Source organism: Amblyomma mixtum, chromosome 1 (genome assembly GCF_055824585.1).
Source record: "Amblyomma mixtum isolate Tamu chromosome 1, ASM5582458v1, whole genome shotgun sequence".
NCBI classification, from domain to species: Eukaryota; Metazoa; Arthropoda; class Arachnida; order Ixodida; family Ixodidae; genus Amblyomma; species Amblyomma mixtum.
In genome coordinates, this window is record NC_143012.1 from 295,834,565 (window position 1) to 295,853,531 (window position 18,967).

The 18,967-nt window shown below is 48.0% G+C and overlaps 1 protein-coding gene across 1 annotated transcript; it reads left to right on the top strand.

Annotated features, from left to right (window-relative positions):
* Nucleotides 1–1,277: 1,277 nt before the first annotated feature.
* Nucleotides 1,278–14,390, top strand: LOC149372142 (uncharacterized). The gene is made up of 3 exons (XM_089566514.1): nucleotides 1,278–1,522; nucleotides 2,894–2,998; nucleotides 13,959–14,390. Exons 1-3 carry the CDS (start codon nucleotides 1,306–1,308, stop codon nucleotides 14,168–14,170), a joined length of 534 nt encoding a protein of 177 aa, XP_089422640.1. The 5' UTR covers nucleotides 1,278–1,305; the 3' UTR covers nucleotides 14,171–14,390.
* Nucleotides 14,391–18,967: the final 4,577 nt, after the last annotated feature.

Here is an 18,967-nt window from a genome sequence, read left to right on the forward strand (position 1 = left end):
TGGCTCCGGTACCTGTACATGCGAGATCTATCGCAGCCTCTTCAGCTATTAAAGCGTTACGCGTATTAATGGGTCCAATTAATTTCGTGCATACTCTAACACAGTTAAACACTAATTTTTTTCCCAAATCAATTGCAGAGTGGAATGAATTGCCGAAGTGTGTAGTGAACAGCCCAAACATAAAAACGTTTGTTGATAATTTCAGAGCATTTTGCATGTGAAAGCCTTGCCTTCTTGGTTTCTTTTTTCGCATCATCGTTTGCTCTTGCATGACCTTCGTGCATATCTTGTTTTTTTATTTGTATCTGTGCTCATGCCCGTGCTCATGCCTGCTTGGAGTCAAGCGACTCTGCAGTATTAAATAAATAAATAAATAAATAAATAAATAAATAAATAAATAAATAAATAAATAACCTTCTGGGAGTGGTCCCCATCTACCACAGCTATGACTGCGGCCCCTTCTAGCCCGCAGGCCGCATCGCAATAGGCTAAATCCTGAGGAGGGTCTTTCATTAGTTTACTTTGAATAAATTTTGCTCTAGGCCCCCTTCGTTCCTTGTCATGGATCGGGTGCATATTCTTAGGAATCGCTGCAATTTTGAATAGTTTCCGTGTTTCAAGTTCCAGGGGTTCAGCGACATAGGGTGGTTCACCTGACGGAAGCCGTAGTTCTTGTATAGTAGTTTTCGGCCAGCTACAGTGGAGTTGAGCCTCCAGATCTGCGCCTCCCTGACCACTTTGGCAATCTCTTCCCAGGTATTATGCATTCCCACAGCTAGAAGCTTCTCTGTCGAGGAGTTGGGGAGGAAGGGGGGGGCCTAAAGCCCCTTTGAATGACGTTCTGATCATTATGTCTAACTTCTCCGCTTCGCCTCGCGGACCGATTGATTGTAAAACATTTTATTCGCCGGGAAGAGCTTGGCAAGAGGTCGCGTTAAGTGGTCGAGAGTACATAGCCCTCGACGACTTTGTCAGCCCACTCCACCGCCAAAACTTGCGGACCGAAAAGAAGCTAACATTTCAGCGTTCAAATTTACCGCTTTTAAATTGCTGATAAGTGCTGCCCTGCGGCGGCTAGCAAAACAGACTTCGCTTCCCGAAGTGATGTACGTGGAAAGCATAATGTGTTTAAAAAACACACACTTTAACCTTTGTTTGCAACAGCGCTTAAAAATTATAGCGTAATATACACAATATCAGAGAAATTATTTTGTGGGCTTGCTAGTAAGCTTTTGGGTAAAGCTCAACGCTGTCAAGCCAAGCCGAAGTCATATTTGTATGGCTTGATGCGTTTGCGTTGTGTTTATGGCGCGTTCTTTTCGCGTTCAATATTCTGCAGCAGACATGCGACCTATTCCTAATCCGAGTACTGACTCTGCGTCATACCTTCGGGGTCGCTGGTACCAAAATCCTCTGTTCAAGCGTTACTGGCGCCACTATAACAGCACGTTGCAATGGTTTCAGCAGCATCAGCAGCTTATGCGAGACGTCACTGGGCGAAGCGTAGTAGCCTCAAGTGAAGGTGAGCTCCAGTCAGCAGAATAGTTGAAACTTTAGCGTCACTGTGGGCCTTGGTGAAACCCGGCACAAGCATCATGCATCGATAGGGCACGAATGGGTCATGGCGTTTGTAGACCTCTCGCGCCGTTTGTTCGCGCGAAGTGCTGTACACATGCATGCTTCTGTCATCGCGTGCTTCAACTGTAGAGAGCAGATTCTCGGCGCGTTTCATGGCGAAACACAGCGGATGGTATTTCAAAAATAAACGTACAGGCCTGGCTTCAATTGATTGCCAATACTTGTAACTGGATTGTGCACTCGAGCTTTTGTTTGTACTTATTCTACTTTGTTTTCACCAGGCTTGAAAAGACCTTTCTTCAGCTTTGATGGAGTTCTGAACCTTCTTTCGGCATTAATAAACTTCTTTGTCTTCACTGATACAATTTCCTTTTGCTGCAACTATAATTTCATTGCATTCAAGGGTGCGGTGTGTGGACGGCGCATACAGACGGCGCCAAGATCTTCATAGCGGCGTGTCAAGTTAAATTCACGGTAGACATGACGACTCTGTAACACTGCTGAAGAAAGTATCATGAAGAAAGTATAAATAAAATGAACAAAATGCAGCGGCAGCAGCATCACATATTGACTGGCGAACGGCCATAGTAAATGTTGCATTATCAGTTTTCGTTCCCCTCATCGGGATTGAAAGAAGCGCTCAGCCGATTTTTCATGTGGGCCAACAATTTTCAAAGCGGCAGCTGCCACCTCTCATCTCCCCTTGGCGCTGTCAGTGGTGGCGCATTCGGTCATCTGCACAGAATAGGTTTCGTATTCTCTTTTGCCAGAGTGTATTGAATTAGTAGTGATTTAACCAAGATTCATGGTATTTGTTTCTTCCACGAAAACGTGTACTCCTTGTGAGTTGTAACTTTCGATATGACCTAGAGTGACACAAAGTTTCGTTTCCTTTTTTGGAGTGCTGACCTTAGGCTGGAACACCCTCTAAACAGGAAGGAGTAAATAGGGAATAAGCTGCCCTCTAGAGGAGTATGCTAGAGGACAGCTTACTTACTTTTTACGCTTGTATAGGCGTGTTTGTGTTAAGAGTGTACAGATAGGGCCAGACCTTGGCAGTGCTGAGGCTGAGAGGGATCGATCACATCTGGTTCTCTGGTCCTTAATGCGTAAATAATAATGGAATAATCGCAGGTAATTCTAGCTGGACATGAAAATCTTTTTTTTCTTGCTGACTGTACTCATTTTAAACTGTTCGCAACATATTCTTGATTAATGGGGCATAATTGTTGCCCACCATAGGTGTGTATGCTGAATAATCCTAGCTGAGCTCGGATTGTGGCCTTATGTGTGATTTTTTTGCCTTGGCTTGCAGTACCTATCGCACATACAGAGCAGGATGATAGCAGTTTTGAGATGCCAGTAACCGAGGACCTGATTGCCTTCTTTGAGCAAAGTGCACAACACCGCAAAAGCCTCTGTAAGTATTTCATGCAGTTAAACCTGTGTTGCAAACTTTTTTTGTTCCTCAACTTTGTGTAGGACTTAGGGCAGCTCAGCTTCAGGCATTTTCAATGGTGCAATGTCTCACATCATCAGAACTTTGATAATGCTGTGGATGATGGTGGTGAAAGCATTTATTAAAAAAAGGCTTGGGTTACGAGAAGACTGATTGGGTCCCTAGTCCGGGACACTGTAGGTAAAAGCTGCTGCACGTGAGGGCTTGCGTTCCTTGACATCCGAGCTGGACAGGGCCGTCTCCCAGCCCTCCCACGTTGGTTTATTTATTATGTCAATAGTGCTATTTTTCTTACAAGCCCATACCATGTGGTATAAGTTTGACTTCTGGCCACAAAATTTGCACTGTGCTGAAAAGGACTCAGGCTCAGTGGTGTGAAGCATAGCTGGATTATTAAACAACATAGTTTGTGGCCGTCGGAGGTGACATTCTTCTGATTTATTAAGACCCCTAGTAGGCCTCGGTAGTGTCTGCCTCTCAAGGCACAAATGTCGTAGTATCTCTGAGTATGTTGTTAACGGATAGGAGGAGCCTAAAATCAGTAAGGAAGGACGTAGAAGGATTCCAGGGAAGAAAACCTCGGGCCGAAGCTTGTGCACGCTCGTTTCCTTCAACCCCTTGGTGACCTGGTGCCCATATCGGCTCCTTCCGTGCAGGTGGAGTACTAGATTGACTCAGAATTTTGCAGGCCAATGGCATGATTCTGACAGGCATATAATTTCTATAAGCCGGCTAGAATCTGTAAATAATGTATTTCGTAGCATTTGTTGGAGTTGTGCTTATGGCATCTAAGTGCACACTCTATCTTGTCTGTTCAGCACTGTCCTCTTTTGTACATAGCTGGACCTGACTTCTTTGTGCTTTTTGTGGCGTAGCAGCAATTTCTGGTCATCCATTGTGATACTTAGCCTAAAAGAAAGGTATCTAATCTAATTGGCTTTCTTTGATATGTAGAAATAATTATGTGTCTCCCATCGCCCTTCTTTTTAAAAACTCATTAAGTTTTGCCATTCTTGGCATGTTCATTGCATTTATTCAGCAGCTTTCAGTGCACCAAGCTTGTTACTGCTCAGTTACTAATGTTGTTGGTATCCCCTGGTGACAGTGTCACTGCAGAGTGTAAAAGGGACATAGCTATTGGAATATGCATGTGAACCTCAGTGCTATATTTGAGATTTCACTGAAGTTCTCACCCTGTGAAGTGATTTGTTTTCTTTCAGTTGCTTTCAAAATGAGAGCACCAAAATTCTTTCCTTGTTGAGCAACATCACAAATGCTTTTTTGTTCCTAATGAGCTGTAATTGACGAAGTCTCAGCCCCAACATAACTAATAACAACAAATACTCGAAAAACAGTGGAAATGATAGTGTGGCAACCTTGTGTAGGAATCACATTTTATTCTTTTAGCATCAGCATTTGTAAATATGTAGATTTCTAAGTGTTAGGCAGCAAGTATTTAGTGGGCCCTCAGTGGGGTAGGATGGGAGCAAAATCAGATTACTTGCATTGTGACCTACATCTCTACATCAGGCAGCACTTGTGAATGCTCCAAGGTGTATGTTTTCATCATTCCATGATGGTCTGTAACAATATATTCATGTTATAGTCGGTTACAACTAAAGAACAAAGTTGCAAATACCTTTCAGACGAAGCCCTTCAACCATGGACATCGCTTGAAAGTACAGTCAGGCCAGAATGAAACACGCAAAGCACCTGTGAACAAAACAAAATATTTCAGCCGTGTACTTTCGACTGCAGTGTGCAACATGTTCATAAACCGGCTCTGAAAGAATATCTCACTGCAAAGTAGGAAAGTGCAGCATAGGAGTGTTCAAGTTTCATTCCAGCCTGACTGTACAAGGCAAATGAGTGCGAACACCATGACAAAAAGTCAGTGCTGGGGGGCCTCCTTTCAGGAGCACTTGCTGCTTTAGTTTTGAGTCATGTCTGCCTGTAGTTTAAGGTGGCGGTTCCACTGCCGCCATCTTGCGAGTAGTTCATATTCTGCCACCAGGCTACGACACTGATCCATCACTGAGAAAGTGTGTACCTGTCTTGCCCCCAGCGACCCGAGACTGGTTTTGGTTGAGATGTTGAGATACGTGTCCGGTCCTTTCTTGACCCGTGCACCTGTGCTGCGTGAAGGCTTTTCTTTTGTTGCTGCACCTGCCTTCAGAGGATTACAATCGACCCATGGCAAGCCCGGCTGCTAGTCCCCGTCGTGCGTGGGGGGAGGTGTTGGCTGGGGTGGTTCCGCATGCTTCTTTCTCTGCCTGTCCCTCGCCAAACCCAAAGAGAGTGGGGCTTCCTTTATTCGGTCTATGGTTCCGGAAGGGTGAAGGGAAAAAGTTGGAGAGCCGGGGCAAAGAGGGTACTGTCTTTGTCCAAACGGCGTCAGAGGTGAGGTGATCCTTATTCGGGATAAGGATGCCAGCACGGGAACAGAGGACCGTTTCCTTCTCTCTCTTGTTTAGCCTTATCTAAATAGCCGCAGAAAGCTGTACCGTCGATGTTACCATCTGGAGGGCCTCCTTTGAGGGAATGTGCCGTTTCGTTCTTGAGTTTTACGCGACTACAGACTTTCCTGTTTTCAATGTCGTGACATATATTAGTGGGAGCAAAGAAAAAGAAAAAAATAATGCTGCCCAGCCCGCATCGCAAAAGGCACAACGTCGACACAGTGGAAACTTGGGAGAGTTAGTGATAATTGTAGACATAATTGCACAGAGCAAATTAGTAAGTAAGCGAAAAGAGGAAGCGGACGCCAAAAATAAGGAAGGTGTGAAATAAAGAAAATTAATTATGTTTATGCCCCATGTATATATTTCTAGCGTTTTTTTTTTTTTTTCAATGAACCTTATAGTTGAAATCGGTGCCTTTCTTGTGTCCTTCCTTCTGCCCTCGTCTTTTGCGCGTTCAATCACTTCGTCACTGTTGATGCATAGTAATATTAGTAGTAGTCGGAACACTCCTGGTCTAGAGTGTAACCTGCTAACTATAGCGCTGAAAAAAAATATTTTTTTATCAAATGATATTGCATCTATGATAAGAAAACTATAACAAAGACAGCTATACAATTTAGTCAACGCTCAGCGTATGCCTGTCCAACCTTATAAACTATGGTTGGTAAAGAGAAAGGCAGAGAGAAGTGGGCAATTGTCAATTTCTGTTTACCCTTGAGATGAATCGACATTGCGCAAGAGACGTGAAATTGCTATTGAGAGGGTTAGCACCGCAGGGTGTCGGAATGTGTTTTCCTCAGAAGCAAATATTCGTCGTACATGCGGCGGCACCTTGCAACCAATTCCGATCAACTTCGACGGAATTTTGCCAAGGCTCACAAAAATGCAGTATACAGATGCATACCATTCACGAGGCGGACTCGAGACTTTTTTATAGACATTGTACGAAGAAGAACGGGGGGGGGGGGGGGGGGGGGGGGGGGGGTGCAGGAATGCTGCCAAAAAAAAGGGGTCGGCTACAAAGCGATAGTTCTGTAGGCACTTAGGGCGACCCCCTCCCCTCTCTCGTTTGGACCCTCAACTGCGTGCTCTTATTCATTTTAGACGTACGTCTTTCTTGTATCCAGTTTGCATCATTAGGTTGCTTATTCCCTCCAGAATTTTCCATCGCGTGCTGAAATGTACATCTTTCTAACCTTGCGTCGATTTGCCTCGATTTGGTTGGATCAAAGATTGAAAAAGTGCGCCCGCGTATGTGTGTGTGTATGCGTGCGTGTCCACGCGCGCGTACCTGGAAACTGTAGGAACAGCTGCTATAGACCTTATGCGAAATGCACTGCCATCTAGCGGTCGTCGCGCGCGATCCGCCATGTTGGAGGATAGCCGCCGGATTCACAGCACGTACTGGTGCACGCTCGTCGCGCGCGCTCGAGTTTCACCGTCCTCAGTATGCCCACATATTGCTTACTGCCTTGCTTTACGCAGAAGGGTCACACAGACGCCCAGGGAAAAAAAGGCAAGAGCACTTGATCTGAGCGCATTTCTATTTTTGGACTGCGATCCCCGACATCGGCGACACAAATGTTGCAGTACCGTCGCTACATGTCGAGACGTCGCGAAACGCATTTCGTTATCGCTATGTAGCGAACGAAATTAGAAATAAGCTTTGTAGGCACGAAGAAAATATCACACAAAAGTAGTTTTTCTCCTGCGATTGCCCGTGAAATGCTGCGATTATCGGCCTCGCAAGAGAGTAATCGTGATCAGCTGTTCAGTGGTACGGGTCGCGCTTTGTGAGAACCGTCGCTCCTAGCGTTATCCGCCGCAGCGGTTACACGCGTTAGTTTTAAGTGTGAATATTTGTTTCGACGGAAACACCAGCAAGTATCAAGTGCCCGTGGCACGGAACGTTTGTGCACTGCAAGTCAGTCAATCGTTTCTGTTAGACCAGGGAAAGGTGCCTATTTTGTGGAGCGACGGCTTGATTGCATGTAGCGATTTCACTTAACCGACCGGTTTCCACGAAACCGTGTGTTGTGTAAAAAAAAATAAAGGACCGTAAGGGAAGCCGCTCAAGCGGTACCATAGTTCCAACTAGTAGCGGGAATGCATAACGCATGTAGAATCCTCCAAAAATCTCAGTGCACAACTGCTTGCTCGTCGTGGTAAAGCCATAGACACTGCTGCATTCACGGGCTGCGTGTTTTTAACGGCGATAGTCCAATAATGGTAAACAGTTGTGTAGTGGGGTCGTGCGAGGACCTAGGGGTCTATGTGCCCGGTAATAATAATAACGTGTTTTCTTTCTCTGTCTAGGGCACTAGGGCAAACTAGGGGCTCTGGGCGCTAGAGCACTAGGGCAAACAAACAAATGCTGTATGAACTTTTCAAGGAAAATGAAAAGCGTCGCATGTTGACAGGCCACTTTTTTCCACACTGCCAACATGAGCGTGAAGTTTACTATCGTTTGCTTTCGGTGTCGACGCAACACACAGAAAACGCTACCACAACAGCAGCAATTCAAGCGGCATGCCCGTTCGCAAAAAGTATCCAACCAAATAAAAACTGACTCAAACTAGACTGAAATGCGCACATTTTTAGCCGTAAACGAAAATTACACTTGCTTCGTACATTTCTTGGTGTTCAGCGTCGGCAAACTGATGTAGGACTCCGTGAAAAACTTGTATCTCCGTACCCGGTGGCGTTCGGAAAGTGTTTTGGACGCGTAGTGTCTGCGAAGTCGCTTGGAAACTTGGGCATCAGAAACAGGTCGACTGACCATTCAGTCATGTTCACAGGCTCAAGTGACAGGAAACAAGATTTTCGAGCCAGCACAGCAGTAAGGAAGCTAACGCAGGGCACGCCTAAATCCAGAGAGCAGAGGCGGAACGAGCTTCAGTCATCCTCCAACATGGCGTATTTACGCTGGTTCTTCTTTTCTCCGATAGATGGCAGCAATTTTGCATAAGGTCTAAACTATAGCCTCGTTTACATGAACCCGACTTCGGCGGGTCGAGCCAGGAGATCGAGTTGAGCAAGGTCAGCCCAACTTGACTGCATGTTTACATGAACTCGATTTTAGCGAGTCGCGACCGGTTCAACAGCAGCGGCACCAAGCGTCGAACAGCGCAGCGGGAAAGGGCAGTGGCAGCCGGGAAGATTGCGGCATGCACGGCTGCCTCGCAGGCGCTACGGCGCAAGCGAATAACAGGTTCGCATTTATCACCCCTCCTTCCACTAACCCGACTCAGACCGGTTTACGTGCTATCTGCTGTTGGGGTCGAGTGAGTCAACCCACCCCCTGCAGCGGAGTTGACTGGACTCGCTCCCTCGACTTCCGGAACCGACTCGTTTACATGAACCCAGTAACCGGTTTTCAGCTCAAATCTTCCACTCAACCCGTCATGTAAACACCGCTTATAACATGCTTGTAATCATTTTCCGAGAATTCCTTTTCCTGCCGCGCTAGTCTACCCCGCCTGCAGGAGGGGCGCTCAGCAAGGGGAGGGGGCGGTCCTTTGTGCCAGTTCCCGAAAAGGGGACTTCTCAGCACTATAGCCGGTTACAACAAAAGAACGAAGCGGCACACGCAACTCAGACGGAACTCTCCAGCCAATCACGTCGATTTGTGTGGCTGTGCATGCAGCCAAGCCTGCGAAAGAGAACGAAGGAGTCGGCGCTTTGTCCCCGTGTCGCCGACGGTGGATGTCCTTTGTTCGGGATAAGGCTAAAAGAATAATAACGCAAAAAGAAAGGAAGAGATTTTGCTGCCCCGGCATCCGCCATCGTCTCTAGGAGCACCTGAGCAGGAGCAGGGGAAAAGACAGGGAGAAAGGCGAAGGTACTAGTAGGTGTGGTGCCCCCGTTTATTGTCTCAGCTGCACTGGCCACTAAAGGGGGAGGGGGGGGAGAGAGGGCTGGGCTGCTCACCTTTTGCATAGATCCGCGCGAGAGCGTCTTTTTCGCAAAAGCGCTGAATGTTACAGGTGGGGTCATATTCGGCAACAGACGGCCGTGGCAGCTTCAGTCTCCACTGCTGTCGCGGCGCACCTGTGGAGACCGAACAGAAAACTGTTCGGTCGACGCGCTTGGCTGGGCGGTCTCCTTTGATGGGCATGTGCTGCTTCGTTCTTGAGTTGTACCCGACTTATATACCACATGGATTCATTTCAGCGGTGGAACATGGCGCCCTCTGAACCACGGCATTCGTTTGAAAGAAGTGCGAGTCTAGTTCAGGAAAACTGCACCTGCTCCATGGTTAGTGCTGAAATAGTGCAGCTGCAGCCACCATGGAAGCAGATGATGGTTTGCGGGTTGTGATAAACGGCGGAGAGTCAAGTAACTTTCACTCGTCGACAAGCTAGAACGCTGCTCGAGTTCTCCAAAGAAACGGATCGAGGCTGGTTCATGGCAACATGATATTGTGATGTGCGGTTTGCACATTTCTTCATGAGATACGAGAGGTTGGCTGCCGCTGATGTAGGCTGTAAACAGCTGGCTGCAATTCATTGGTATCGCAAAGGCTAGCGACGACCAGGCCTGCACTCGACCATCCGTTTGGAAGCAGACAGTGCCAAACTGCGCTCAAAGTGCCGGAACTAGCGGTACACACCCGCCGCACCGCCGCTGCTGCAGAACTTTGCCGAACTGGTGCATTGAGTGCAGGCGAATCGAGCGCTCTCCAACTTCTCCTCCACAGCGCTAGCCGGAACAACGAACAACCGGCAGCACGAAGCGAAAGCCTGTCTCTTCCCTTTCCTGTCGCTTTAGCAATGCCAAAGCTGTCCTCGAAAAATAATACGACGCCCAGAATGCGTTTCGTAGCGTCAGGTGAAAAAAATTGGCAGTGGCTTAGCTCTGCTATGCCTGGATATACGTAGCGTAAAGTGATCCGGTGTTTCGGCCGCACGTTTCGCCTTGGCTGCTCGACGGCAAACTGCCAGGCGACAACCTCGGGATCGGAAGAATTTACATTTTCCAGTCTTCTGCGCCGTTTGGCAGCGGCTCGACTCTCTTTAGCTTACCAGAGCTTACATGTTCAGCGCGACCGTCATTTCTCCGCGCACCCTCCTCGCGCATGCGCAGTAGCGCGCGGCGCAACTGTCGTAAACACGAGGTCACGCGTCGGAGAGGAGCGCACGCGGCGCCGGCAGCGAGGAGCTCGCACCGGCTGTGGCGAGGAGGCGACGCACCGGCGGACCTGCGCCTCTCGTGACGTCACGCGGTTCTCGCGCATGGGCATAACAGGCGGCGCACACTCGCGCAAAACTCGGCTCTGACCCGCGTAGTGTGGCTTTACTAGCTTTACGCTACAAAACAATCCAGCAAAGCAATATGGCGGAAATCTGCTTGGAAGTTCGACACACTCTACATAGGGCAAAATCGAGGGAAACGTGCGAACATCGTAGAGGTATCGTTCCCTCTCGTAAACACCTCCTGATTGTAGATATTTAGCAGCGCCACACTCGTTATTTTTTTTAACTGTGATTATTTAGTACGCGTGCATGTGTGTAGATGGCGCTACTTACTAAATTTATCTACATTTATCGCATGTCGCTGCGTTATTGCTATTATTGTTTGTATTCTGTGGACTTTGTTCTTGGCAATTGTTACAAGTTGATTAAAGGAATGAGAGACCGACATTTTAAGAGTATATTTGCCAGAAAAAAAGAAGCCGCGGAACGTTTCAAGAGCTTGTGTCCTTCATGAGGAGAACAAAAAAGGTAGCTAAAATCAACTAGACATTGCGCATTCCCCAAATGCCGTAGAGTAAAGGCGATGCTTAGCCGCGTAGAGCGATGTATTAAGTTTCTTCACGCAAAATCTCAAAACTGCCACGCGCTGGTTACCTGAACAATTTTGCATTCCGTTTTTAACTATTTCGAAAAAACGCTAATTTTGATCAGGAATAACTTTTAAACTAAACAAGGCAGACGGATGAAATTTTCAGAATGGAAGGGCGATTAGACGATCTCAAACTGTACAAAAAGGCGCCGCAGTGCAATGCATATCCCAAAAGTTATTGCAGATTACATTGTTCTGTTTTCTATGCTTTTCAAACATGCGTGGCTAATAAACTAATCTATACACGTACTTCTAAATGCTTAAATATGTTTATTAGCATCCGATCTCAAAGTATCTCGAAAGATATTTCTCTAGGTGCAAGAGGTTTTTCACAATTTTGCATTTCCTGAGACAAGTTGAGCTCAACTGCCAGTTTTCATCTTTGCGTTTTCTTTTACAGTTGAAACAAATTTGCAGCTACCGTTAAACAAAATGCATCTTTTGAAAGCAGAGAAAAGTAGCTTTTCGGAGATATCTGAACCATATTTATGAAGCGAACGAGCGAGGTACAGTCGACGTACAAATATCACCAAAAATGGTTCCCGCTCACCGTCAGAGTGGGACCGCCACCTTAATTTGTACATGAGCTCACTCATGCCCTGATTTCCTTGTCCTCCAGTGTACATACTTGCAGTAGGTATGGCTGAGGGCCCTCATTTTCTGTGGCGCAAATTTTGAATTCCGCGACTTGAGAACTAATAATCCTCGAAATTCCGCTGGTCACTTCAAATAATGCCTCTGAACGAACTTCGCGTTATATTCAGAACCAAAGTAACAATACAGTGCGATTTTTTTTTTTTCCTCGAAGCTTTTCAAGGCAGCTAAAGCGACCTTCGCCACCAGGCTTCAGAGCCGATAGGAGAAGTCAGCTTTTTAATCACCTTGGGGCGCGGTGTACAAGTGCAAAGGACAAAGTGGCTATGGATATCGAAAAAAAGGCGTTGCGGGTCGTTGAGAAAGAGAAAGCGCTGAAATAGTTGAATAGAATGGGAACAGCAAATAAAGGGCAAACGGGAGCATGGACTGCGGCTGCTGCTGCGTATACGTTAATGGAGAGAATAAACATTTATTATGCAAAAAGGAGACCAATAAAGAGTCGGTGGCTTGGCTTTGCTCCATTGTAGCGCGCATTTCAAACGTTGCCTCTTTATTAACATCGATGTATCCGCTGCGTCCGTATATAAGCATGCCGTCTGCGTTTAATAAATGGGAAGGGGGGGGGGGGGGGGGGTGCTTGGCTATAGTTAGCTTGATTAGCTTGAACAGTTTAAAATTGTATTGTAATCGCGAGAATACTTTTTCAGAAATTTGCCTGTGTTCTCAAACTCTCCCCTCGCCTAGAGTTATGTTCATGCAAATGAGGTATTTTTCCATCATGCTGTTGTTCCTACTGATGCCCGTAATAAATAGCGTCAGAAAAGAGCGTGTGGCTGCTGACAAACTATTCCGAGAAGAGTTCTTAAATGCGCGATTTTTCGCGAAATTGCAGAATCGCGGATAGGGCCCTTAGGAATGGCTTTTTTTGAAACAAGGGAGTTTTGGACACGTCGGTCCTTGGGCCCCCGCACGGCCCCACTGCACTCAAAGGTTCATGTCTCGAAGGCTCATGACGCTGGCAGCCCGGCATGTGGCGATGGCTTGCTTGGCCGGGTCCTCGGAGCTCAGTAGGGTCTCCCAAGCCTCCCAAGTGGTAAGGTGCTCCAGGCCCCGCGGGGGAGGATCCGCCGGGCAGAGGAAAAGAATATGGTCGAGAGTGGCTTTGGGGTAGTAGCTGAGGGTACAGGAAGGGTTCGTGTGGACTGGGTGATATCGCGAGCGTATATAAGGGGAGGGCAAAGTGCTTGTTTGGAGCCGCCTCCAAAGTGTCTGATGGTAATTGTCGAGGGAGGGATGAGGTGGGGGGTAGAGCCGACGCTCGGCTTTGCAGGCCTGCGTCATTTCACTGAATGAGTGCGTGCGCTCCCGCTAGAACCCCAGGTCGGAGGCCGCCGGTGCCCGGTTGAGAGAAGCTCGGGCTAAAGCGTTGGCGGCCTCGTTTCTTGGATTCCCGGAGTGGGCAGGCACCCATATCAGCTCCACATGGCGGGGCGGGTGCGCGGCGAGGGAGTCCAGTATGCGAAATGCAGGGACGTGAACTCTCCCGCGAGCAAAATTTAGTAAGGCAGTTTTAGAATCTGACCGTATATATCGAGCCTCCGTGCGTGTGATGGCCAGGGCAATGGCGGCCTCTTTGGCCTCCTCGGAAGTGGCAGTAGGGGATATGTGAAGGGTGGCAATCGGTTGGAGGGAGGGGTTTGCGATGACTACAACCGCGTCTTCGCCTGTTCATGCAGCATCTACCCAAACGGCAAACGGTTCCGTGCCATAGTGTTTGTGGAGCGCCCGAGCGTGAGCTCTGCGTTGGGGTTCGTGGTAGGTGGGTTGCATGTTTTTGGGGAGAGGTTTGATAAGTAGTTCGCGGTGAATATGGCGGGGTACCTGTAGCTGTGTGGGATCCGTGGCTGGTAGGCGTATACCGAGGGTGTGTAGGATGTGTCTCCCGGTAAGGAACGTGACAAAATCCTCTCGTGCCCTCCCTGTGTGATGGAGCTGCGTTCTGTTTTATGCGCGCGCAGGCAGTTCGAAGCAAGAGGAACAGCAGCAGCAGCCCGAGCCACGGCGGCACCAGGCAGCGCCCTCTTCGGGAGCGCAGCATCACCAGCGGTTGTACGGAGCGACCGCCGGAGCTGCGGTGCGCGGCATGGAAGTCGCCTTGCAGCTCGCCTTCGAGCACTTCGCCGACAGCCATCAGGCCAAGCACTGGCCCAACATCCCGCTGAGGCTGTGACGACGTCTACGTGTGTCCGCTGAGCCACCGATGTTTTGTGCATGATTGCTCGCCATGAAAGAAGCAATGTCTTTCAGATTTTCTTTTTGTAGTACATTTTTTTTATTTATCAAGTGATGTTCGGACGAAAACTTCGGTGACATTACGAGTGCAGTAACATCCCGTTCTCTTTGCATCTAGGTTTTGAAACGGTGACGTGAATAAAGGAATTTCATTATTATGAGAGTATTTTGAAGACCGGAAGGTTACTGTGTGTCGCGTGCGTGCGTGGGTGGCACTTGTGACATTGTTGACGTCATTTATGGGGCCTACGGCGCCCATGTTCACGCTTTTAGCAAATGCGTGTAATCACAAGAAGTGCAGAAGCTTCCGCTGGAATATCTTTGCTCGGTGTACCAGATAAAGTGCGTTACGCCTTGCGATGCAGTTTCCCTGCAGTGACTCCAAGGAGGAAAGTTTTTCTTCTGCCGTCGCTTCCCGTCAGTGTTCCCATGCACTTACACTTGCGCACTAATACACTGCCTAGCCGCCGCGGTGGCTCAGTGGTTTTAGTGCTCGGCTGCTGACCCGAAAGACTCGGGTTCGATCCCGGTCGCGGCGGTCTAATTTCGGTGGAGGCGAAATGCTAGAGGCCCGTGTACTGTGCGATGTCAGTGCACGTTAAAGAACCCCAGGTGGTCGATATTTCCGGAGCCCTTCACTAGGCGTCCCTCATGCCTGAGTTGCTTTGGGACGTTAAACCCCGGAGCCCTTCACTACGGCGTTCCTCATAGCCTGAGTTGCTTTGGGACGTTAAACCCCCATTAACCAAACCAAACCTATCAACCATCGCATGTCTACCATCGCATGTCTCCTAGAGGAAACGGGGCCTTTAAACGGGAAAAACTCGAAGAGGGTGCAGAAGGTTTGGCGAGATTTTGCAGGCGTTTCAAGAGTTGGACCGAAACTCGAAACGAACTGAAAGTTTGTTCTAATTAATGAGACTTTGAAATAACGGGAGGAAGCCGATCGGGCTGATGCACTGCGTTGCGCAGGCAACCCGCCTGGGGAAGCGTCTTTTCGTGCGTTTGTGGCCATTTGGCGCTGTGAACAAGTGATGGATCTGTGTAGTCTTCGAGCACGTTGGCATCACATTGGCGCCGGCCGTAAAAATTCGCCGGTGTGTGGCCGCGACAGGTGAGCAGAAATTAAAAAAAAAAAATTGGCAGGACAGAGAGAGGCGATGGAGAGCGTGCGGCAGCGGCGCGCCAGCTGTGCGCCGTGTGACGTCACTGCTCCTCGCGCATGGGCAATATGGCCTTTCATCAGCTGCGCGACATGGCTTGACGACGCGCGTAGTGTTGCTTTCACAACAAAAAAAGCTGAGGAAAAGGGTGTAAAACGACGAATGCACTGATCGGGCACCCCGACTTGCCATGAAGTTTACAGAGCGATGTGCGTTGTGCATGCTGGGTGCAAAAGCAAAGCAATAAATGAAATGAAATGATATGTTGTTTACTCATATATAGACTACATAAGGTTTCTTTTTTTGTAATCCTTTTATTTATTTCTTTTTACTCCTGTACTTTTGTTCTCAATGTTTTCGTCCTATGTCTCTAGGATCTTTCAATATTGTTCGTATATATAGCCCTGTTTTTGATCTATGTATTGTTTTCTTCACTGTCCCACCCCCTCTGTAATGCGAAAGCCCTGAGGGTAAAATAAATGAAATGAAATGAAAGCTGGCGCGGCCGGCTATGCCATGGCAGTCCGGGCATGCACCTAGCACAGACAGCTGCGCAGTAACCGTGCACAGTGAAGCACTCAAGGCAGTCACGTGATCGGCTTTACTGGCGCGCGACCTCACGTTGCTGGTAGAAAGGGAAGCCGGTGCGCTGTCGTAGTCGCCGCATCGGGCAAGTCGGCTGCGCAGCTTGTTCGAATTAACCGTTGCATACGCCCACGCCTTCGAATGATTCGATTTGGCCAGTTTCAGGACCTGGTTCTTTTGTCCATTTGATTGGCTTAAGCCCTGTTCTTTCTTCTCGAAGGGCCCCGAACAAGAGAACAGTGGTGTTTTCTCTTGGTAAAGTATACATGCGAATTTGACTGGACCGTGTCCGTTCGAATCTGGCTGATAATGATGCCGATGAGTAAATCTCGACAAAATGGGAAAGGTTTTGGGAAAAGTTCCAAAATATATTCAGTGTCATCCTTGTGTAGAGAAATTCATAGACGCCTCCCTAACGTGACCACTACGCATGTGGTATAGAGTAACCGAGTACGCTGCTGTCCCCGCGTGGACGTTGTAAGAGCGAGCGTACTTCGGGGCGGCCCTGCACCCATTGGTCTCTTGTCCCTTTACGGACGCAATGGTTCTCGGTTATTCCGGTTTCTCTTTTGCATAAGCCGCGAAAAGTTTACCCTGTATAGACACAATAGAGAAGTTTACCGCTCTAATCAACCGTCTTGTAGTATCTCGCGCGCAGCTGCATCCTAGCTCAGTTGGGCGGCACACCCTACGCGGGAAAAAAAGCTGCTGCAAGGATGAGCTCTAAGAACGGCTGCGTTACAGATGGTCCGCGCTGTCATTGCTCAGAATTAGAAGAAACACCTGTGTGATGGCAAGCTTGATAATGAAACGTTCAAAGAAATGCTCCTCAGCGGAGTTCGGCATACGCAGTTCAGTTTCAGTTTGGAAGGTCGGTTGCGCCTCTGTTCGATTCTTCACGGGTGCACACTTGTTTAGATGAAATGAAGCATCGAAGCAAGTTTTGTATATCGCTCTGCCCGACTTTATGCTAGCCGCATGGCTGTGAATGGCCGCTGGTATACGTAGATCGTTATAGGCAAACTATTCAATCTCCGTAAACGCATCATTCAGAAATTATATCTCCGAGTGTTGTAGACGTCTTCCTTTAACCCTTCCACCAGCCACCCTTATTTCATTTTTCTTTTTATGCAGAAATGACATACAAGATTTTCGCTGCAACGTCGTTGCGTTCGCAGTACTGTAGAGCACGTGGACAACACTAAAGAGCGTATACCTATTTTTTTTTTTTTTGTAAGCGTAAACTGTGTATGATATTCAGGTGAGCTTGGAAGAAGAAGAACAAGCAGCAGCTAGACGAAGAAGATATAACCTCGACAGAATATATGGATGGTTACTGAGAAGAAGAATATATGGGCTTTTATGGAAGCTCCAGCAAAAGAAGGAGCAGACGCTATGCGTGGCCATTACCTGCTATAGTGCAATCGGTGGGAATGCGCTCCCACAGCACTTGTACGCAGCGCTTCCCATTTAAAGCCCCCACAACGAGCCATTTTCAGATCTCGATTAGCAGCGCACGTGCACAGCTTCCTTTTGGCCGACGCGGGAATTTTGAATTGCCGCGTCGAATGATGCTGGACACACTCACTAAGCTAAAACGTGCGGTAGAAGCGACGGCGCGATCAATCCGCCGCATAGCTAATCGCAGACAAGGGATGAGGGAAAGAGATTTATGCCGACTAGTGCAGGCCTTTGCCCTAAGCAGGATATTCTATGCCACCCCTTATCTCAAATTTGCGAAAGCAGAAAAGGACAAATTGGATAGCATGATACGGCAGGCCTACAAAGCTGCGTTAGGACTCCCACTAAATGCCTCAACCGAAAGGCTTATGAAGTTAGGAATACATAACACCTACAATGAACTGAAAGAAGCCGATTTAATGGCTCAAACAGCGAGATTAGCCAGTTCCAGCACTGGCAGGAGTATTCTTAGCAGGCTTGGAATTAACTTTCAACCTACGAATAAAGATGCTAAAGTAGACTTACCCCGCAACTTTAGGACGGCCCTACTAATCAAACCACTCCCCAAAAACATGCATCCCTTACATCATGAGGGTAGAGACAAGCACGAGCCAAAGCCTTATATAATAAATACGGATAGTGCGCTGGAACACTTTATGTAGATGCGGCAGAATACAAACATACCAATGCCTTTGCAATTGTGGCTGTGAACGAGAATGGTGACCACATCATCTCGGCAACAATCAAAACGAAATCCTCTGAAACGGCAGAAGAGGCGGCTATAGCCCTCGCCCTAGCGCATACCCAAGAGATCATCATCCTCAGCGATTCCAAAATGGGTATCAATAATTTCGCAAAAGGGCGAATTATAACCGCCTCCCTTAGAATCCTTAGCGCAACCAAATTCTCACCAAATTATTTCGAACTGATATGGGTCCCAGCTCATTCGGGGAATCCGGGGAACGAGGCAGCCCACAATAAAGCCCGAGGTTTCGTCGACCGGGCAGTGGATGAGTCTGGCTCCCTGAATTTCACGAGGGACTCCATGATCACATATCATGATCTCACCAATCATTTTAAACTAGAGAGGAGAATTTTGCCCCCTCCGGACAAGAGCCTGACTAAAGAACAAGAGGTCACGTGGCGTCGTCTACAGACGAGATCGATACACACCCAATCACTCCTCGCGCACATTTATCCAGATCTTTACAACCCAAGCTGTAAACACTGTGGCCAGCGAGCCACCTACGATCACATCCTGTGGGAATGCAAAATAGAGCCACCTCCGGGTGATCTAGTTACCCCTCCTTCTCTCGAGCGGTGGGATACCGTGCTGGCTAGCTCTAACCCCAGAACGCAAGTTTTGGCGGTGGAGTGGGCTGACAAAGTCGTCGAGGGCTGCGTACTCTCGACCACTTAACGCGACCTCTTACCAAGCTCTTTCCGGCGAATAAAATGTTTTGAAGTCAATGGAAGAATCTGGCAAAGCAAATCGCCCGACCACCTTGGCCTTGATACGGCTCGCT

What these genes read in the sequence shown, in the direction of transcription:
- LOC149372142 (XM_089566514.1), top strand. Translation starts at nt 1,306, where the DNA reads ATGGCGCGTTCTTTTCGCGTTCAATATTCTGCAGCAGACATGCGACCT. An exon ending in CGTAGTAGCCTCAAGTGAAG is followed by an intron (nt 1,523 to 2,893) that starts GTGAGCTCCAGT and finishes CTTGGCTTGCAG; the next exon opens with TACCTATCGCACATACAGAG. An exon ending in ACAACACCGCAAAAGCCTCT is followed by an intron (nt 2,999 to 13,958) that starts GTAAGTATTTCA and finishes ATGCGCGCGCAG; the next exon opens with GCAGTTCGAAGCAAGAGGAA.